Source organism: Drosophila elegans, unplaced genomic scaffold (assembly GCF_018152505.1).
Source record: "Drosophila elegans isolate 14027-0461.03 unplaced genomic scaffold, ASM1815250v1 contig_149, whole genome shotgun sequence".
Classification (NCBI taxonomy): domain Eukaryota; kingdom Metazoa; phylum Arthropoda; class Insecta; order Diptera; family Drosophilidae; genus Drosophila; species Drosophila elegans.
The window spans coordinates 20,497,965-20,519,177 of record NW_024545513.1 but is presented as its reverse complement, the minus strand read 5'-3'; the positions used below and the strand labels follow the sequence as shown (position 1 = coordinate 20,519,177).

Here is a 21,213-nt window from a genome sequence, read left to right as displayed (position 1 = left end):
CTGTGGAGCCGACCATGCCTCCAGTGCAAAAATCAAATTCGAAGGATCGACACTTTGTCCGCAAAGATCTTAAATTGCAGTTTCAACACCTTTCAACACCGAACCATCCATCATCCGCAATAATGGCAGCCATTCGCACCATGACCGATTACCACAAGAGGATCGAGGCGGCCAGTGACAAACTGATTGTCCTGGATTTCTATGCCAATTGGTGCGGCCCCTGCAAGGATATGGAAAGTACGGTGAAATCGCTGGCCAGGAAGTACTCGACCAAGGCCGTGGTCCTCAAGATCGATGTGGACAAGTTTGAGGAGTTGACGGAGCGCTACAAGGTGCGCAGCATGCCCACCTTCGTTTTCATCAAGAACAATCGCCGTTTGGCATCTTTTTCTGGCGCCGATGACCATAAGCTCACCGACATGATGGCCAAGTTGGTAAAAACCTAGAAAACATTGAACAAGCAGTGAACAATCATTACTCGGAGCAGGCTCTCAACTAGATTTTAACCCACAAAAATGTGTTCTTTTTGTATTCGTCTTAACTATTGTCATGTATCATTGTTTAGCTCGTAAGCGATGTGGGAGTAGGAGATGCGCGTGTGGTCATTAAAATAAGATTACTATAAAGAAAAAAGTGTTAAACCAGCAAAGAAAAACAACCTAACCTCAATCTTGATGTACTTATATGTATGCTTTAGGGCGTGGAGGCGTGTCTGCGACATAACCTCTTAGGTCTGAGAATTGTATTCCGTTTTAAACTCAACTCGAAATGCCTTTTGGACAATCAATAATAGCTTTAAGGTTAGGCACTTAGCAATTCGATCAATAAATTGTAACCACTTTGACTAAAATTTACTCGCAAGTTATTTTTCCTTGGGTTAAGGCTTCTCATTCCAGCTTATAACTATTCTAAGTTCTTGATTTTCAGCGAACCCTAATCACTTACTGTGTAATAGGTAATATTACCAATATATGTAACTTGTTTGTGCAGCTTCTATAAAGCTTACATAATCATTTTCTACATAATTTACAAGTGGTCTTCTTTTGTACTTGAATTCTTTGGTTTTAATTTTTTAAAATACATAACAGTAGTTTTTTTTTACAATTGTAGAATGAATCTAAAAATCCAAATCGCAGTAGTCCAGTTTTTTTGTGTTTCATTTTAAGACGTTTTATTTCCGAATGATAGTGATTAGTAGGCGGCGAATGGAAACGTCATTGATATTACCCTTTTCCCCTGGCATTCGCAAACAAAACTTAAAGTCACGCACATGAAAAAATTAATATCGTTAGCCAAGCACACTCAAAAAAAAAAAACCTTTTGGAAACTGCAAAATTGCCCAGTGCTTTTTGGAAACTGCCAAAATACAGAGCATAAACATAATTAGCCCAAAAGCCGAGCCATATAGTTGTAGTGATAGACAATGTCGTATCAGATCAAATCGACACCGTATTTCCGGCGGATGTTCAACAACAGCAAGAGGAATGGACAGTTGCAGAGATTGGCGGAGGAGTACGAGCGAATCCAGGAGTTCAACGATCGTACCATCGATCTGAAGATGCGGCAGGTGCGTTTGAAGCGTCTTTTCCGCGACATTGAGGAGATCAAGGAGGGAGGATCTGGTGCTGGTGTTGGTTCTGGTTCTGGTACGGGTTCTGGTAGTGGTGTTGGTGTTGGTACTAGTGCTAGTTCTGGTACTGGTACTGGCCCAGGTACTTCAGCCTCCCATCTCAACAGAATCCGCACTGGACCATCCACTTCTCCGACTGGTGGACGCCATCCAATCCGGAGGAATCTACTCAAATTGACCAATGTCACGCCGGAGCAAAGGACTCATGAGCAACGGGTGAGGGCTTTGGCCAGAGCCCGCGAACTGGGAATGGAGATGTCGCGAAGGAACGGGCAAATATTCGCGGCCGGAGCCGGTGAATTACTGAGGACTCAGCTCCGGCTTTCGGCCAAAATGCAAGCGGTGGCCGATGCCCGCAAAGATGCCCTTGATCGACGGGAGCGGACCGCCAAGCGAATCAACTACGGCAACGAACAGTCGCGACAGAATCTGCAGCGATTGCTCCTGGTTCGCCAGCGACGCCTCTGCGGTGGGAGTCGGCCACAGCTGCAACCCAATTTGCAACCCAATTTGCAACCCAATTTGCAACCCAATTTGCAACCCAATTTGCAACCCAATTTGCAACCCAATCTGCAACCCAATCTGCAACCCGATCCCATTCCCCGACAGGCACCAAGGCGGGAAATAAGGTATCACTGGTTGAACAATTTATTTTTATAGCCCTTACATTCAGATGTTTCTTTCTAAGTATTTTCATTTTATAATTAATATTTTAAACATTTTCTAAAGTTTATATATGTATTTGGTAGTAATCCAAGTTATATATATATTTTTTTTTTACTTTGTTTGTGGGCAACCTTTAAATTAACTTTAAATTATTTATTTTTTTTTTATTTATAATCCAAATTATACATCCTTTGGAATTTATAAATAATTTTTTAAAATTTTGCAGACTATTATGTTCTTACATTTTCTGGTAATATCCAAGGTGATTTGTTTAATAATTTATTATTATGTTTATTTAGCTTATATTCAATCTTTAAAAGTTAATATATTTTGAGGTTCCGTTCCACCTTAATTTTTAAGATTATGCGACGTTTATTTTTACTAAATTTTATGTTTTTTTTTTGTAAAGATCATACTGAAACATCCCTTTGATTTTATACTGTATATTTTATATAATATTTGGATAATATATTAAATTATAACATTAAGTTATAGGATTACATATATATTTTTATGTTGCATTGCTAGCAATCAGATCAGTATCCACACTTCAAATAAATTTGTTTTAAAAGTTACATTGGTTTAACTATTAATTGACTTTCCCTTAGTTTATATTTTCAATTATGTTTCAATGTTCAAATGTAGTACCATTTTGTACTACTTTACAAACTTTACAAACTTTTTAGTTATTCTTGCAAAATAATTTTTTATAAATCTAATAGTTTCATTGACACTTTAAATATGTTGAATGATAAATATTTTGCAAATAGTTTATATAAAAATTATAATATCGGTATTGCTTTACATGCCGATAAGTCTTTTAATTAAAAATTTTGGTATATTAGTTACATGAGTTTAATTTTGTGTGGTTACCTACTTTATGTTGTTACAAATTCAAACATTTTTTCTGTTCATTTAAAGTTTAGCATAATCCATTTTAAATAATGTATGTTCTTTTATAGCTTATTGTAAAATATATAAAAATAAACTATGTTCAAATAAGTACGATGATTAAATGTCAAGTTTTAACTGAATTTTAAACCGCATTTCCTCAAACACCCAGTTACCCGTATCCGGATTACCGCCAACTGGAAATGCTGACGGATGAGGACAAGGACGAGATGCCGCCAAGGCAGCAACTCATTCGGCGGGCTCAGGAGCAGGAGACTGAGCCGCAGCTGAAGGAGGAGCACTTGATGAGGCTGGAGGAGGAGGACGATTCCCTGGATGAGAACCATCGGCGTTATAGTGGGCTGAAGCTAGTTCCGTTGTCGTCCCAGGACGATGTGTGCAGCGATGATGGCAACAGCGGACCACAGCGACTATTGGTGCTGAGGCGCCAGAATTCCGAGCTGCGACAACGACGCCAGGCAGACGAGGATGAGGACACTTCGCCCCAGCGGCTGCTAGACTTTTCGCTCAGCTCAACGAATGTCAGCACGGTTACGGCGGAAAGTACGCCACAGAAATTCCAGGAGGATGCCTCCCAGTACGCCTCCGATCTGGAGATGCACCCTGCTCCGCTGGCCACGGAGGATCGCTTGGCCTTGGGCTTCCAATCGGCCACCATTGGTAGCCATCAACCCACTGAACGAGTGCCCTGGGAGCTGGAAACACAGCCAGGACCAAGCAAGTGGCGGCAAATCTCACTGATGATGCCCGGGTTCAAGTCCTATCCCGGCCTCACGATAAACAATCACTGCGAGGAGATGGTGCCAGCACCTGGCTCGAATCACAGGCTATTCTGCCAGTTCATCAATGCTGCCACAAAGGGGGAGGAGGGGGAAAAGGAGGCGGAGGAGGAGGAGGAGGACCAGTCGTCGCCGTTTTCGTTTCCTCAACGCGAGAGTCTGCTGTCCACCTTCCAGTTCATTGGGACCTTGGAGCAGTAGCTTCATATTCAGGAAAGGATCACTGGAGTACCAGTCCGAAATCTGTGGCAAGATCTCCCAAAGGAAAGCGATGATTAGTTTACTGAAATATACAAAATATTCATTCAAATTCTAAGTTCACTTAAGCTAAATATTTTGTCTAATTTCAGAAATAAATAATGTCTTATTGATATATTTTAATTGCAATAAAATATGATTTTAAATCTGAAACGAAAAAATGTGGTCTTCACTATCTTAATATTAAAAATAAAATATTTATAGCCAAAAGATCTTTTCCGAACAGATAAATAGAACGTTTAGTATACAGTCAACCACATTATTTAAACGTTTGTTCCTTTTCGGTTAATAACAATAAAATCAAATCAATATTAAAATATTGAATTTAAATGTGTATAACATGGTTGTCATATATTTAATACAAAATATTTTGTATTCGTTAGACGAGTATTATTAGAGGTTTCTCTAATTTTATGTCAAGGAACTTAAGGAATTTACAATGGGTTAGAAATCTTAAGAATCATATATGAGATTGTGTCAAAAGCAAGTTTTGTATAAAGTGTACATAGTTCCATGGTAAACAATATTTAAATTTCGTTAACTATTTCATTAACAAGTGTTTTTTTTGTTCAGGCTAAAATTCTATGTAGCGGTATTTAAAAAATATTCCATGTTAGGTGTCACTCCACATGTAACATGCGAAAAATTCCATGTATTTGGATCTATGCAATTGAAGATAATGAAGTATTAAGATGTTATTTAATATGTAATTAGACTGCGACTTTCTCCATTTCTTTTCCTTGATTCTTTTCCTATATTTTCTTCTATAGCTCTAGATCCTTTTGCACTTTATCCTCCTTTTGCTTTAATTCCTCATTTTGCACTAGATTTTCATTTTGTTCTTTTGTCACATTTTGTTTTTCCGGATCATTTGGATCCTCTTCAATCTCTTCATCCTGTGCTAACTCCTGCCTGCCCAAAACAGCCCGATGTTGAGCCTCTCGCACTTTTTGATTGGCCTTTCTGTAAATCTGGGACCAGTGCTCCTGCTCCTTTCGGTAGGCGGGCATCCAAGCGGCCAGCGCTTCTAGGAGGCCAGAACGAAAGGGATTCGATAGCTTGGGCAGCTGGAAATCCTTGTAGAAGGAAGGAGAATAGATTATGTCATCGAATTCGTTCTCAAACTCTTCATCCCGCAGCGGAATCACACGGGACTCCAGAATTTCAAAGCTATTAGAACAGGGAGATTGAGTTAGGTATAATATACTACTATATATTGATCCAAATCCAACTCCCACCTGGGCAATCGTTCTCTCAGATAACGTAGTCTCCTGCCACAATTATAGTCGATGAGCTCCCGACTGTAGTGATCGCTTTTCCCGGCCAGATTTGCGATGACCAGCTTTTTATTGATCGACGGATCGAAGGTTTTCGTTTCCGAAAGTCGCAGAAAGAGTATGCCCGCATCGGCATCCATTTCGGTGACCTGGGCGTGCAGCTCCCGTTTGAGTACCAAGCGCCGGAACTGGAGCGTACTGTCCGGTGACCAGTGAAGACCCAGCGGATGGACATAGGAGAGAGTACCCCGGACAGCCAATGCCGGCCAATCCGTAAACCAATCGGGCAGGAATCTCAGATCATTCGGCGTCACTTTAGCGGACGATGCATAGTCCACGTAGTATATGGAAACCCAATCGGCATCCTTTGGCGGAGTGGTCAGTATTCTGGCACGTCGCCATCCCGCACGGTGATTTGCAGCGCAAATGTAACCGGCTTTCAGAAAATACGTCGACAATGGGTTGCTGTAGTTTTCCATTTGTTCATTATTATAATAGTGGCTGTGGGTTGTAAGCGTAAACCAAAAAGCAGGTAAATCAACAGCGGCGTTATGGGCAGCTATAAGCTCACTTGATGTTCCTGTTCAACTCGGCCAGCATATTGGAGTCTTGGAAGCCGTTTACGAAATGAAACCAAAACTGAAATGGACTGTAAACCTATGCGATGTGCAGAGAAATATATAGTAAATGGCACTACTATTATAACATGGTTTTACCTTCACTTACTTTGCAAACGGAGATCATAATTTGGTCCTGTTCTCGGCAGTTGTCCTGCAGGCGCAAAGTAGGCAACTCCTTGCCCAGGGCGACGGCATCTCTGGGTTTGTCCACCATGAACACAGCATCAGTCTATTTAAGCATAAACATTGAAGTTCAAAATACATGATAGCTGGGACATAAACTAACCAAACAGCTTTCTGGAATCGCAGCACGGAACTGCAGGCGTTGCATAAAGTCCATCATCAGCTCGTTGGCCTCTTCTGCTTCAGGATTATCCACTGGCAAAGCCTGTGGATCACTGGTGGTGTCCTTGGCAAAGGGATTTGTTCCGGTTAACTCCTCTTCATCGCTATCAGCGGCCGAAAATTCTTGGAAAGATTTACCACAAGGCAACTCTATGGCTTCCTGTTGCACAGGTTCTTTCGGCGAATGATTGGGGGGCAATCCGGCCGCCGAGATAAGCCATTGATTCATGTAGTCCTCCTTGCTGTCGGGAATTAACTGAATAACCCTGGTGCACAGCTCGGTTTTTGGCGTAGCAACCTGTGCATCCTGTTTCTCTGGTCCTGCTCCCGCCAGCAGTTTGATCTGCGACAAATGACAAATGCCCTTGTTTTTGTTATCCTCCTGGGACTTTACGTGGCTAGAGGATGAGGATGAGGATGAGGATGCATGGCTGGTTACGCAACTTGGAAAATGGTCAGACGATTCGGACTGAAAAACGGTTTTTTTTACCATGAAAGGATACCCTAAACTGAACAAAGTCTTCAAATTAAAAACCTGGCTAATGGATTTCTCCTGACCACATGCCTCCTTGGAAGTTAAAAGTGTCCGTTTTGGTCTTTCCCAGCAGTTATGATGGGATTTTAGATGGATGGAAAACTCGGAGTCCAACTGAAAGTGAGGATTCTTAAGTGGACGCATTACTTTACTTTAAACCAAAAGATTACCCACCTTCGCCTGGTCACGTGGCTTTTGCAAAGCTAAAATCGCATGAAATTTGGATTTCCCAGCAAGATCCGAAAGCTTCGGAGTAACCTTAACAAGGTGTATTATTAGAATACGATAATTATTGCTGATCTAAAACCAGGTTTTGCCAGTTCTCTAACCTCTTTTTGGGCCTGATCTCCAGCAACCACCTGGCTAAGTGGATTCTCCTGATCACATGCCTCCTTGGAAGTTAAAGTCGCTGGTTTTGGCCTTTCCCAGCAGTTATGATGGGATTTTGGATGGATGGAAAATTCGGAGTCCAACTGAAAATTGGGATTCGTTAGTGGACGCATTACTTTACATTAAACCAAAAGATTACCCACCTTTGCCAGGTCGCATGGCTTTTGAAAAGCTAAAACCGCATGAAATTTGGATTTCCCAGCAAGATCCGAGGGTTTCGAAGTATCCTTGACAGAGTATATTATTAGAATACGTGGATTATTGCTGATCTAAAGCATGGTTTTACCAGATTTATCACCTCTTTTTGGGCCTGATCTTTGGCCAAATTCTTTCTATCCATCTGCATAAGACGGTATCTGGCACGTGCGTATCGGTTACGTTGAGACACTTCATTTTTGAGCATTGCGTCCGTCAGGATTTCATTTACTCGCGCTTTTAGTGACTTCGTTTTGGTCACTTTTCCTGTCATTTAAACTTGGTTCGTGGAAAGTTTTAATTTTGTCCTCCGAATACAACTGTATTTTCAACTGGCGGTATTTTTTTGGTCTGGCAACGCGGGCATTGTCTGGAAAGTAGGGATGGCGAAATAAAATGGGAATGGGTGCATTGGAAACTTAGCGAGTGCACCCTCCACAGTTAGCCAGGACAACCTCCAAATATTAATAGTAAATGCCTAAAAAATGTTTTGGTATATTTGAAGCCAGATTTTGGTATATTTAAGAGCTGGACGGTACACTTTTTTTTTGACTTGTTTGTTTACGCACGTGTTGTACGATTTAATTGTTGAACTTGAACAAATCCCGGCCAGAAAATGGACAGCGAGGGTGACGACTACGAGCTGACCGGTTCCGAGCAGGAGTACGATGCAGAGGAGCGCGAGATACTGGAGGATTTGCGCCAGCAGCGGCAAAAGCGCCGCCAGCAGGATCCCCGCCAGGAAGTCCTGGCATTTAGTGATGACGACGACGACGATGACGATGCAGATGGAGATGAGGATGTGGCGGATCTGATGCGGGATAGCGACATCGAGGGAGCCGAGGACGATGATCGCGATCTGCCCAACACAATGGACTGGGGCAGCAAGCGGAGCACCTACTACAACACGGATTTCGTGGATCAGGACTACAGCAGCTACAATGCCCAGGAAGAGGAGCAGGCCCGCGCCGAGGAGGAGGAGGCCAAGAAGATCCAGTTGCGCCTGGCCAAGCGGCTGAGCGAGCAAGACTTCCAGCTGGACGATGTCCAGGCGGCTGCAGGTAGCAGCGAGGAAGAGGACGAGGAGCTGGGCAAGATGAGGCGTGTAACCACCGATCTGACCGGACTGACGCCACGTGAACGCCTGCAGCTGCTGCAGAAGGACTCGCCGGAGCTGATCGGTCTCACCCAGGACTTTCAGAAGCATTTGACGGAGGTCAGGGACCTGATCACACCCGTTTTGAACTATGTCCGCAATCACGATGTGCCCATGGTGCCGGCCCTCAAGTACGCCAGCCTCTACCACACCGTGCTCACCACCCACTGCTCCAATGTGGCCTTCTATCTGCTGCTGAAGGCGCGTCGCAGTGGCGTCAAGTTCCATCCGGTGGTCAAGCGACTGGTGCAGCTCAAGCTGCTCAGGGATCAGCTAATGCCGCGCTACGAGGAGTACATACGGCCGCAGTTGGAGGCGCTGCTGGAGCGGATTCAAGATGGCGATGCGTTCACCGTGCTGGATGTGGCACAGCGCAAGGCCAAGCTGCAGATCCTCAACAAGTACAGCAATGGACAGGACCAGGCCGAAGTAAGCAGCAGTGATGATGATGATGATGATGATGATGAGGACGACAAGGGGCAGGATCAGAAGGATCAGGCTGAAGGGGAGCAGGACGACGACGAGGAGGAGGAGGAGTTGGCCCGACGCGGCATCACCTACCAGATGGCCAAGAACAAGGGCCTCACCCCGCACCGCAAGAAGGAGCTGCGCAATCCGCGTGTCAAGCATCGCGGCAAGTACCGAAAGGCACTCATCCGACGCAAGGGAGCCGTGCGCACGGTGCGCAAGGAGCTGACTCGCTACGGCGGCGAGATGTCCGGCATTAAGGCCAGCGTCACCAAGAGCGTCAAGTTCCGCACTTAGTCCACTTAGCAGTTATCAAATAAATCATCAACAAGACCTTCATTGTTTTAACCAACTTGCTTCTTTTTGTACATTTTATTTCGGTTTCTCGGGTACATTTGAAAATCATATATTTAAGTGGCATTTGCTGGTCATCCAGAACTCACAGATATAAGGATTTCGTTTTTAAGTTAAAGGGCTCTAACATATGTATATAAAACATGCTTATTATCAGATATTTTTTTCTGCAACAAATCGAGAGATGTACTTCTTAATCTCTGTCTACAATTTCCATTTGGTTCACTTTTACAACTTTGCACATTTAAAACCAATGTCTACGCGTCTGCTTCATTTTGTACACTTTTGTTTTAACCTTTTGGTTCGTTCAGTTTGGGTTGTCTAAAATCTTACATTTTAAATTCCGAATATTCGTCTTTGAATACGGTGTACTCGTTGTGGTTTTACGGCTCTCGACCGTAGGGATTATGGCCTAATCCTTAAGAAATAGCTTGCGAAAGTCTTCGTTTGACTTGGGCACAGCAACTGGCTCCTTTTCCTTGTCATTAATTTCCTTAAAGGCATTGATCGATTTGCCATTAGCCTCTGGCTCAGTGGTGTCGTCAACGGCTGACGACGTTGATGTGGTTGGCTCGCCGCCACCGGCGACGTCGCCGACGTCCTTGGTGACCTGCAGCAGGCGCCGCTTCTTGGCGGCCACCTCCTGGCGCACCAGTGTCGTTGGTATCAGCGAAGTGGGCACGCGTCTTTTGGGCGCCACACTGGGCTTGGGAAGATCGGACGAGGAACCCCTTGGCGGTGGATTTGAAATGGCCACGGAAATCTGCACGAGTTGATCACGAGTTGATATTAGTTTAGAAAAAAAGAGAAACAGAAAGGATAACTCACATTCATGCCCCTCAACAGGTAACCATCGCGCATAGCCACCGCTGCTTGGGCTTCCTTTGGAAATTCAAACTCCACATAGGCAATGCCCTTAAACTGTTTGTTCCTGGCGCAAAAGAACGAAAATATTTATAATTCTTCAGATCACCCAAGTCAATATAACTTTAACTCACTGTTTGTGCACCAGGCGCACATCTTTGATGTTGCCATAGGGCTTGAACAGATCTTGCAGCTCCTCTTTGCAACAGGCGGGATGCAGGTTTCTCACAAAGATCTTATTGCTCTCCAAGTGTGCTACAAAATGAACGCATTTAAGTAGATACAACCTATGCTCAATGCTTGCGACTCACGCGAATACTTAAAGTTAGATTCTCGGTTCTCTGCAGCGGGATGTGCAGTGAGTCTGGCCTTCGATGCTGGCGGCGTACCATCCTGTGATGCAGTTTTCGAAGCAATTTTGGCCAGTGGCCTTTTGGTGCCCTGCTGCTGCTGCTGCTGCTGCTGTTGCTGCTGTTGCTGCTGTTGATGCGCCTGACGACGTCGCTGCTCGCGATTCAATGGCTCACCGTGATTCTGTGGCGGTTGGTGATGGCGAGAAATCGCCTGATGGGAAGTGGGCTTCACACGCGAACGCTGTCTCATGTAGTCGGCGGGCAAGTCAAGAGCCTGACAGGCGGCTATGGACTCATAGGTACCGTAGCAGCGCTCGTAGCGTCGATAGAGCTCCTGCACCATGATGCCGTCCTCCAGGGCGGGCTGTGACAGAGCCTCACGCAGCACATCACGCGTGCCCTGACCAGCATTGTACTCGCTTTCCATTTGGGCGAAACCTAGCCAGAGCAGGCCACGATGTGAACTGCCAGGATAACCTGAGAAGGAAGGAGGAGGAGGAGGAAATGCTTTGAATGCGGTGTTTATAGAGAGCGCGGAGGTCGCTGCTCACCCATGATCTGACGCCAAATGTGCGAACCGTTGGCCGGACTGGCCAGGTGTGTGTACTCCACCTGTGCCCACAATTGCAGCACCTCGTATCTGGTGTCCGCCTCGTCGCCATAAACGGCAGATAGCTCTTCCCAGACGCGAGCGAAGGCGGCACGCAAACTGGCGGCCTGCTCCTCATCCCCGGCATTGGTGTTGCGCACGCGATAGGCCAGATAGTCCAGGTGCAGCTCCACCGTCATGTTCATGTCCGGCACAATGCGCTGCAGAATTGTGCGAATCTGGGCGTCAACTTCGGGCTGCTCGTAGTCGGCACGCTCCATTAGATCGAGGAATCTGTGATTCAGACGCACACTGGGACGACTTCGGACTCCACGCTTGGCCAAATCGAGGGCCGTGCTGCGTAAGAAGCCTTTGCTCAGGCGGCTTTCACGTTTGGCCGCCGCCTCAGCGGTTTCCTCGTCCTCTTCCACGCTGCCGCCTTCGCCTTCGGCCTGGATGAATTGAATGTAGGATAGCCACAGGATATCGGCTATGGGAAACTTGGCCACGGTGCGTTCAAATATGAAACGGATCACCGCGTTTTTCAAGTCATCGTCTAGGGCCAGCGATTGCACCTCCTCCACGTGGCTCTTGTGTATCTTTGACCAAGCCCAGTCACTGTGCTGCGTCTTCATCTCGTCGAGATGACGCTTAAAGTCGTCCACAATCGGTTTGATTATATCCCGCTGCACTTGGCTGCATTTCCAGCTGACGCAATGCTTCTGCAGGAGTTCTTCAAATGCGGCGGCTTCTTTTTCATCGGCGATGGTCGCGAGCAGCGGTCGTAGCTTGTCACCAAAATCAGGACGCTCTACGTCGTAATCCGCCAGCAGTTTGGCCCACAGCACATGATTTTCCACATTTCCTTGGTCCACCAGGTAGTTCACAATGAATTCGGAGAGCGGTATGTCTGGTAAAGAATATATTAATCGGTTTTTTTTTTACTTTATTAAATGGCTTTTAACTTACTGTAGTAGTAGCTCAATGCTTTTGAGCACTTCTCCTCGAAGGCCTTGCGCTCGTCGGGCGTTTGGGTCACCACCAGCCGGGCCTTGAGGTATTTTAGCCAGATGTGGGCCGGCACAGTGGCTTCCTTAAGCAGCGCAAGCAACGATGATTCAATCTTCTCCAGGTCGTTGAGTTTACTAAACAGATAAAGAGTGTAACATCGAAAATGTACAAATTCGGGAAATTTAAATCAATTATCCCTAGATATGTATGGCTACGATCAAAACTCAATTTAAAAGGCCCTATTAAAACCTATTTTATTATAGATTCACATCTACAATTGCAAAGCACCTTTAAATGTTCCCTATTCAAATGGAGTTCTAGATATATGTAACTATGTTAATTGATTTATACATTTTTTAAAGACTAACAAATTATGGATGTTGTAGTTCCTGGTGTTACATACATACATGTATCCATAATGGTTGGTCTTTGTGGTGTTACATACATATATCAATCATTTGAAAATAATATTAGACATATACAGTGCTATTGATAAGTCTAAAATAAGTTTTGGTAACTTGGTAATCCCCACTTACAAGGCTATTTCGCTGATTGAGACCAGCTGCGCGAACTGTTTGTTGGGCAGGGCCATTAGATCCTGATAGGATCGCTCCAGCTGGTTGCCCCCGGGGGCATCGCTTTCGCTGTCGCTGGACAACTCGCTGTCGGAGTCCTCGATCACGCTTACATCATCGCTGCTGGTGGAGGACGAACGTTTGCCGGCTCTCGCTCCCGCTCCCGCCCCAGCTCCCTCCTCCACCGAAGGTTCATCGTCCGAGGATATGAGCTCAATGGTGGTCATATCCTCGCCAGCGGACGATGGTGGCCAGGATGGTCGCATCCGCTGGCGCACTTCCTCCGGTTTTGGCGGGCGCTCCTTGTGGTGCTCCGCAGCCGGCTCCTCCTCTTCATTATCGCTCTTCACTTCCTGGATCGCCGGCTGCTTCGGCGGGCTTTTTGTTTGATCGGGGATCACAACGAGGTCGTACTCATCGTAGGTGTCATCGTCCAAATCCTGCATCGGCATCTCGTCCAGCTCCTTCTCCAGCTGCTTTTCCAGCTGAAATGTTTTGATTGCCCATTAGACAAGGGATTCTTAGATATGCACACTCATCACCCAAGGCTCACCTGCTTGTCGCCGTCCATGATCTTTGCTCTTCTTTCCCGAAAACTCTTCGGTATCTTCGCAGATTTGATTTTCCTAGTAAAACAGGTAAATAACAAAACAAAAAAAAAAACAAGACCCCCACTGCAGGGCTGGCCAAACAAATATCGCGCTATTCGATACTTCTATGTTTCAATGAGGAAATTCTTAGCAAACACTTTTCTACTGAAAAAGTAGATATCTTCCGAACATTTGCGCCCCTGAAAGTTTATTTTCTTATCATGGAAAACACGATAAAAGACAAATAAAATTCAGATTGAGGGCTTTCGAGGTCCTCGAGCGCAGTGTGGCCAGAGTTTGACCGTAAGAAAAAACCTTATTAACTAAAGCCCGGGGACAGCGACCATTCGATAGTTTCGGCAGCCCTGGTAAGAACTGTGGATCCTAACGGTACAGTGAGGATTGTGAAGAAACGATTTTGATATATAAATGTTTAGTGAATTTCTTAATTTTCATAAGTTAATTTGGGTATTCCCGAAACGACTGAATCTCTGATTCGCTGACAATTCAGTAGAAATATACTGAAGTTAGGTCAGTTGGTCCATAAATATTCAACTTTCTTTAGTCTCAGCAGCAACCCATTGGCTGCAGAATATTTTCAATATGTTTCTGCTGAATTTTCAGCCATTCATAGATTCTTTCGTTTCGGGAATACCCAAAATAATTCAATATTTGACAAACAAATATTCTGTAAGTGTGTTATTTCCTAGTTCAAGGACTTAAAACTGCTTCAAGGCCGTCAGGAGCAAAAATGGTTGAAATTTTATGACAACAATTACCTAATCAAATGGCATAGATGCATTTCAAAAACTGAGCGAAGAACAAATTTCAGCAAATTGAAAATATATATATATTAAGTATAAAAAAATGACCGGTTTCGAACGACATTTTAATTAAAAACAAACCATTCTTCGAACTTCATTTGAGATTTTCCAGATTAAACACAATTACCGCGTAGCGTATCTTCACTGTACCCATATACAAAGCCGTGGTATTTCGCTCGCCTGGTCACATTGCATGCGCATTCCCGCCAAAAATTAGTTTGTGGCGTGCAATTTTTGCAATCCCCAGTTTTGTTTGCATTTGTGTTTGCTTCCGAGCGGATCAAAAAAGCGGCTTTGATTTGTATATATATATATATATTTATATATATATATATAAACCGATTAACCCGACCGAGTGATAAATTTGGACATAATAATGGCCCACGACGGGGAGCAGTTCATCAAGGACATCCAGCGAGAGTATGTGGACTTCCTGGACGACGAGGAGGATCAGGGCATCTACGCGGGCCACGTCAAGGACATGATTGCGGAGAAGAGCAAGCGTCTGATCGTGAACGTGAATGATTTGAAGCGGAAGAATCCACAGCGGGCACTGGGCCTCCTGGGAAATGCGGCGGATGAGCAGCTGGCCTTCGGGCGGGCCCTGAAGGAATACGCCTCGACAGTGGATCCCGGCTATGCCAAAATGCACGAGGATCTGTTCGTTGGCTTCGAGGGCTGCTTTGGCAATCGCCATGTCACCCCGCGCTCCCTCACCTCCATCTATCTGGGCAACATGGTCTGCGTGGAGGGCATTGTCACCAAGGTCTCGCTGATCCGTCCCAAGGTGGTGCGCAGTGTCCACTACTGTCCCAATACGCGCAAGGTCATGGAGCGCAAGTACACCGATCTCACATCCTTCGAGGCCGTGCCCTCCGGTGCTGCCTATCCCACCAAGGATGAGGATGGCAATCTGCTGGAAACCGAATACGGTTTATCTGTCTACAAGGATCACCAGACGCTGACCATTCAGGAGATGCCCGAGAAGGCTCCGGCCGGCCAATTGCCCCGCTCCGTGGACATTGTTTGCGACGATGATCTCGTCGATCACTGCAAGCCCGGCGATCGTGTCCAAATCGTGGGCAGCTATCGCTGTCTGCCCAGCAAGCGCGGCGGCTACACCAACGGCACCTTCCGCACGGTTCTGCTGGCCAACAATATATCGCTGCTCAGCAAGGAGAGCAATCTGGACATCTCGCGCGAGGACATTATGCTGTGCAAGAAGCTGGCCAAGAACAACGACATCTTCGAGCTGCTCAGCAAGAGTCTGGCGCCGTCCATACATGGACATGCGTATGTGAAGCAGGCCATCCTTTGTCTGCTCCTCGGTGGCGTTGAGAAGGTCCTGCCGAACGGCACACGGCTGCGTGGCGACATCAATGTCCTGCTCATCGGTGATCCCTCGGTGGCCAAGTCGCAACTGCTGCGCTACGTTCTGAACACCGCTCCGCGGGCAATTCCCACCACGGGACGTGGCTCCAGTGGCGTGGGTCTCACGGCGGCGGTTACCACGGATCAGGAGACCGGGGAACGGCGTCTGGAGGCCGGCGCCATGGTCCTGGCCGATCGCGGCGTCGTCTGCATCGATGAGTTCGACAAGATGAGCGACATCGATCGCACGGCCATTCACGAGGTGATGGAACAGGGACGCGTGACCATTTCCAAGGCGGGCATTCATGCCTCGCTCAATGCTCGCTGCTCGGTTTTGGCTGCCGCCAATCCGGTGTACGGAAGGGTGAGTCTACAGCCTGATCCCCTACAGAATTGCTGGCTAATTGTGGTATTTTTTTACAACCCTTTTCTAGTATGATCAATATAAAACGCCCATGGAGAACATTGGGCTGCAGGACTCGCTGCTTTCGCGTTTCGATTTGCTCTTCGTGATGCTGGACGTGATTGACAGCGATGTGGACCAGATGATCTCGGACCATGTGGTGCGCATGCATCGCTATCGCAATCCCAAGGAGGCAGACGGAGAGCCCCTGTCCATGGGTAGCTCCTATGCGGATTCATTGTCCTTTGTTTCCAGCAGTGAGGAGGTGAGTTTTGGCTAACAATATTCATTATCTGTCATGTATCTGTATTAATGCGGTATCCCCAATTAATGGTACAGAAAAAGGACACTGAGGTCTATGAGAAGTACGATGCCCTGCTGCATGGCAAATCCCGCCAGCGCCACGAGAAGATCCTGTCCGTGGAGTTCATGCGCAAGTACATACACATTGCCAAGTGCATGAAGCCCAAATTGGGCGAGCAGGCCTGCGAGGCGATCGCCAATGAGTATTCCCGCCTGCGCTCCCAGGAGGCGGTCCAAACGGATGTGGCCCGCACCCAGCCGATTACGGCCCGTACCCTGGAGACCCTGATCCGTTTGTCGACGGCTCATGCCAGGGCACGCATGTCCAAGTCGGTGACCATCGAGGACGCCCATGCAGCCATTGAGCTGGTGCAGTTCGCCTACTTCAAGAAGGTGCTGGAGAAGGAGCGCGGCAGCAAGCGTCGCCGGCACAGTGGATCCGAGGAGGAGGACGATGACGGTGAGAACGGTGTGGCACGCAGTCAGCACTCTCCGTCGCGTCGCTCCAAGCGTACACGCACTGCGCCGGTGGGCATGGATAGCGATGAGGAGGACATTGAGACACCGCAACCGGATGCTGGGGACTTGACGCGCCGCGAGACCCGTCGTTCGCTTCCCGCTCGTCCCCAGCTGCTGATCTCCAGCGAGGAGCAGTCATCGGTGGGTGAGACACCGCCGTCGGAGCCAGCCTCCATCAGCGAGCCACGACTGGGCGCATTCAAGAACAACCTGCAGCGCCTGTTCCGCGAGGCACGCGAACAGAGCCTGCCGCTGGCCAGGATCACCACGGCCATCAACGTGGGCAACCAGGAGCCATTCACCGGCGGCGAAATCGAGGCAGCCGTCAATCGCATGACCGAGGACAACCAGATCATGGTGGCCGACGACATTGTTTTCCTCATCTAATCTCACATTCCATCGGAGCATCTTCATCAGGTCCATCAAAGCTTACATCCACTATCTATTATATACTTCATGTATCGGTTAAGTTGTGTTTTTTGTTTAAATTTATATAATAATAAACATTTTTTGGTACTATCTTTGCAAATTATGTAGCGTTTTCGTTTTTTTTTTTGTGTGTATAATTCGTTTTCGAAAATTATTATACGGCTATACCAAATATGTATAATTCATAAACATATATTTATCGATTTGTATACGTATATGTTAAAAAACAAGTTGGAGAAATTTGTTGCTATCTTACAAATTTCTCCATAATTTTTCCTACTTTTTTATGGCAAGTAGAAGATTTATTAAAATCAAGTCTTTATTTAAAAAATAGTAAATAGTACTATATTGTTTTATAAGCGTGTATGTTAAGAAACAGTGTTTTAGTGTTTTTTAAATTGCACTTTTCCATTGTACCTATGGCTATATAGTTTTCCGATCTGGTCCGTTATGACCCAAATATTGCCTGCAAAAGAAAGAAGACTTTCTGGTTTTATAACTTCAAAACATATAGATATGGTTTGGTAATACTGATCATAAATATATATGCTTCACTGCGTTGCAAACTTTTGTCTAAAATACCTGAAAATAAGAATTTTCAACAATTTAAAAAGCATTAAGAGAACCAATCAGATAACACAATCCATTTTTAAGATAATGTATAATTTTTCTTATATTTGACAGTCATAGACATTTAAACAGTATTTTTTTTTGCGATATACAAAGTTTTACAACGATTTTAAAAGAAACAAGATAAAAGTCAAACAGAACTGGCTTTAAATCACATTGGTCAACCCATCATCACTTTCAGAAATTCAAAAGGAGCCTTAGGCTTAGCTCACCAGTTTTGTTTTTAATTGAAAGGTTTTCTACTTGTACAATCAATAAATCAAACAATTTTGCGATTCCAACTCTTAACTTTATTTGAGTTCATAAAGTAATTGTAAAATTTAGCTGCACAAATTCGTATTATTTGAATAGGTTGAACCATTTTAAAGGTCACATTTTCTTATTTGAGACAGTCAAAGACATGAGCATTGTTTTGGGGATCTATGAAGTTTTCAAACGTTTCGAATAGATGTGGAAATATGAAACGAATATATCGCATCGATTACAATTAATACTTGGCTTGGACTAACATTCATCGTTCCGTTTTCTCTTTGCTTGCTTGCGATTATTTTACAATTAAACTAGACACGAATACAGCGACTAATCTCCGGATAAAACTTATGTATATACAATGATAAAGAGCACCCCCTCCCAAGGATCGCAAAAACACACACTCATTGCAGGCAGGCAGGCAGGCACACAACTACAACAAAGGATAACAGACAGACGGGAATCCTTGGGCGGAAACGGAGCAGCCGATAAGAGAGGAGCTAGGATAAGATTTAGCTAGGCATCTGCGGCTAGGATCAGAGATTCACCACATTCTTGAGATCAGGCGGCAGCAGGCCTTTCATGCACTCGATTTGGGCGCGTATCTGCTGCTGGGTGCCATTGATCCCCTCCAGCTGCGTGGCCTTCTCCCCATAGAGATTCAGTTTCTGCTTGAGCTTGAGTATCATGTCGATGATCTCCACCTCCTGCTTGTCGTGTGCCCAGTGCTCCAGGTTCGCCTCCGACAGCGCCTGCAGCTGGAGATCCTGGAGCGTGAGTTGCAGCTCCCGATGCCGGGCCTCGTACCATCCGCGGAAATTGGGCGATCGAAAGAAGCGTCTGTACAGACCCTTCCAGTCCCCTTTGAGCGGTGAGGTTAACTGCGGTCCGGCTGTTTCCAGCGTGGCCAAAAAGTCGTCCAGCTTAAAGCTGCTCGCATTCGGGGCCGACTTAAACGGACTGATGTCCTTTTGCAGCGGCATCAGCGACGCCATGTACCGCTCCAGTGGTATCATAAAGCTCTGGGTCAACTCGAGCAGGTGTCGCCGTATCAGAGCGGTTTGTACATGCTCCGGTCGCTTGGTTTTCATGCCCAGCAGCACCTTCTTGATCAGAGCCTTGTCCTTTTTCAGATATGGCCTGTATTTGCTGTGCAGTCCCGAGGATGAGGCATCGCCCGAGCCATTGTTGGAGCTGCCGTTCAATCCGGTGCTGGATTTTATGGATCTTCCAACCAATTCCGTTGAGCTGGAGAAAGAGGTGGCCGAGGCGATGTTTCTCGCATGTTTTTGGCTCATCAGCAAGTGCTGTTGCTGCTGCATGTTCTTCTGAAAATGAGCGAGATGGCGATAGAGATATGTAGTACTTTAATAAATATATATATGTTCTTCCCTACCTGGTTGTCCACCAGCCGTAGCATGTGCGGCCAATCCTTGAGCAGCTTGACAAAGAACGGATTGGTCACGCCCAAAATGCAGGCGGGCAGGGTCGTCTTGCTGGTGCACTCCTGCGTGAACTCCCGGAACTCACTGTCGTGGATGGTGAAATAGGGACGGGCCTCGGCGCAGTACTCCAAGGGAGCAATCAATGCCAGGAGGGTCTGAACCATGTGTGAGCAGTCGGCGGGTGAGGTGCCCACCACCACAATGGGCTCGGCGGTGATCACTAGCTCCCACAGCGTATATAGTTGCTCCATGACAAAGTCCAGGGAGCGGAAGAGCTCGATTTCGTTGACGGAGGTGAGCACCTTGGCCGCTGGACAGGCAACCAAGGCTGGCGATGATTCCCCAGAGCTGGCTGTGCCCTCGGCAGCGGATTTCCTGCTGCTACTGGTGCGCGGTATGCTGATTTGGTAGCTACACTCGAGCAGGGGAAGCTGAAGGGTATTACCCACCCTCAGGCCGGGCCATTGGCGATTGATTTGCTCACTGGCCAGCCGAAGGACCTCGGTTCCCTCCTCAAAGTAGCGAGGTGCCAACTGGGAGAGTATGTCGTAGTACAGATTGAAGAACGGCAGCCGTGTGATGATGATGAAGCTCTTCTGGAAGTAACCACGCGGCAGATTGGCATCCCGCTTCTGCCGGAAGTAGACGAAACCCCAATAGTGGGAGCCATCCTGGCGCAGGGCCGGTGAACAATCCGCATTGTATGCTGGCAAGGATTCCCGCTGCGATGTGCAGCGCAATCGCATGTGAAACTTGGTGTCGCCCATGCAGCCGGAATTGGAGTCCGGAAAGGCCATGTAGCAGATGTTGCTGACCTCCTGGTCGCTGGGCATGAACTGCGGCGGATAGACATGCTCCATAGCCTGGCCAAGATTCAAATCGAAGGTGACCACGCAGAAGCAGTGCATCCACTGGGAGAAATTCACCCAATCCCTGGCACTTGGCTGCGAATTCGAGTTGGTGGCATCCACGTCCTTGTCCTGGACGGTGGTGTCCTGTGATGGCGCCATCTCCTTGATCCTTGCATCCGCGCTCATTCTATATCTTGTTGATATTTACAAAAAACAACAGAAACTCTGCCAGCGACATTGACAAGGGATATCAGGGATGGGCGATTGTTGCTCTCTGTTCATCGTGACTGTAATCATCGCTAGTCACGACTGGACAACTTTTTAAACGAATAATACAGATTATATATTTATTATATATATATATAAATATAATCTGTAAGGGCAAGCTTTTGCAATTAATTTAGTTGTCCATAATGGAGCTGCTCAACTTACTGTATTGTCTTATTTTATTTACTAATTATTTTTACCACTTGTCACTGCTGGCGTATAAAATTACTCATCTCTAGATCTTAATTTATTTAATCAAAACTTTCACTTTTTGTTGTTATTTAATTTTACTGTTCAATGGCGTTGCCATGTTGGTGTAATACTTTTGGGTGAGAAAGCTACACTATCGGTTAAT

At 46.1% G+C, this 21,213-nt stretch overlaps 7 protein-coding genes across 8 annotated transcripts; 4 read left to right on the top strand and 3 right to left on the bottom strand.

The window, feature by feature from the left end:
• Positions 1-9: 9 nt before the first annotated feature.
• On the top strand, positions 10-854 carry LOC108147626 (thioredoxin-1). Its single transcript, XM_017274282.2, has one exon. It carries the CDS (start codon positions 15-17, stop codon positions 444-446), a length of 432 nt encoding a protein of 143 aa, XP_017129771.1. The 5' UTR covers positions 10-14; the 3' UTR covers positions 447-854.
• A 370-nt stretch (positions 855-1,224) lies between these two features.
• On the top strand, positions 1,225-4,374 carry LOC108147625. Its single transcript, XM_017274281.2, has 2 exons — positions 1,225-2,259; positions 3,360-4,374. Exons 1-2 carry the CDS (start codon positions 1,424-1,426, stop codon positions 4,186-4,188), a joined length of 1,665 nt encoding a protein of 554 aa, XP_017129770.1. The 5' UTR covers positions 1,225-1,423; the 3' UTR covers positions 4,189-4,374.
• Positions 4,375-6,537: 2,163 nt separating this feature from the next.
• On the bottom strand, positions 6,538-7,914 carry LOC121467575. Its single transcript, XM_041709309.1, has 7 exons — positions 7,699-7,914; positions 7,556-7,639; positions 7,352-7,495; positions 7,197-7,280; positions 7,023-7,136; positions 6,626-6,956; positions 6,538-6,551 (listed from the first exon to the last, which is right to left on the bottom strand). Exons 1-7 carry the CDS (start codon positions 7,879-7,881, stop codon positions 6,538-6,540), a joined length of 954 nt encoding a protein of 317 aa, XP_041565243.1. The 5' UTR covers positions 7,882-7,914.
• A 226-nt stretch (positions 7,915-8,140) lies between these two features.
• On the top strand, positions 8,141-9,583 carry LOC108147698 (something about silencing protein 10). The gene has a single exon (XM_017274417.2). The coding sequence runs from the start codon at positions 8,224-8,226 to the stop codon at positions 9,526-9,528; it is 1,305 nt and encodes a 434-aa protein (XP_017129906.1). The 5' UTR covers positions 8,141-8,223; the 3' UTR covers positions 9,529-9,583.
• Positions 9,571-13,863, bottom strand: LOC108147697 (RNA-binding protein 4F). The gene is made up of 8 exons (XM_017274416.2): positions 13,531-13,863; positions 12,939-13,462; positions 12,361-12,536; positions 11,354-12,301; positions 10,761-11,279; positions 10,584-10,704; positions 10,414-10,516; positions 9,571-10,348 (listed from the first exon to the last, which is right to left on the bottom strand). The coding sequence occupies exons 1-8, from the start codon at positions 13,546-13,548 to the stop codon at positions 9,998-10,000; spliced, it is 2,760 nt and encodes a 919-aa protein (XP_017129905.1). The 5' UTR covers positions 13,549-13,863; the 3' UTR covers positions 9,571-9,997.
• Positions 13,864-14,639: 776 nt separating this feature from the next.
• LOC108147738 (DNA replication licensing factor Mcm3) lies at positions 14,640-17,516 on the top strand. The gene is made up of 3 exons (XM_017274469.2): positions 14,640-16,126; positions 16,197-16,430; positions 16,505-17,516. Exons 1-3 carry the CDS (start codon positions 14,768-14,770, stop codon positions 17,372-17,374), a joined length of 2,463 nt encoding a protein of 820 aa, XP_017129958.1. The 5' UTR covers positions 14,640-14,767; the 3' UTR covers positions 17,375-17,516.
• A 546-nt stretch (positions 17,517-18,062) lies between these two features.
• Positions 18,063-20,872, bottom strand: LOC108147736 (protein DENND6B). Of its 2 annotated transcripts, none has more exons than XM_017274467.2 (2): positions 19,692-20,872; positions 18,063-19,620 (listed from the first exon to the last, which is right to left on the bottom strand). In XM_017274467.2, exons 1-2 carry the CDS (start codon positions 20,775-20,777, stop codon positions 18,832-18,834), a joined length of 1,875 nt encoding a protein of 624 aa, XP_017129956.1. In that variant the 5' UTR covers positions 20,778-20,872; the 3' UTR covers positions 18,063-18,831. The 2 variants fall into 2 exon arrangements, with proteins under 2 accessions (XP_017129956.1, XP_017129955.1); XM_017274466.2 differs by having other exon boundaries at positions 18,063-19,623; positions 19,692-20,871.
• Positions 20,873-21,213: the final 341 nt, after the last annotated feature.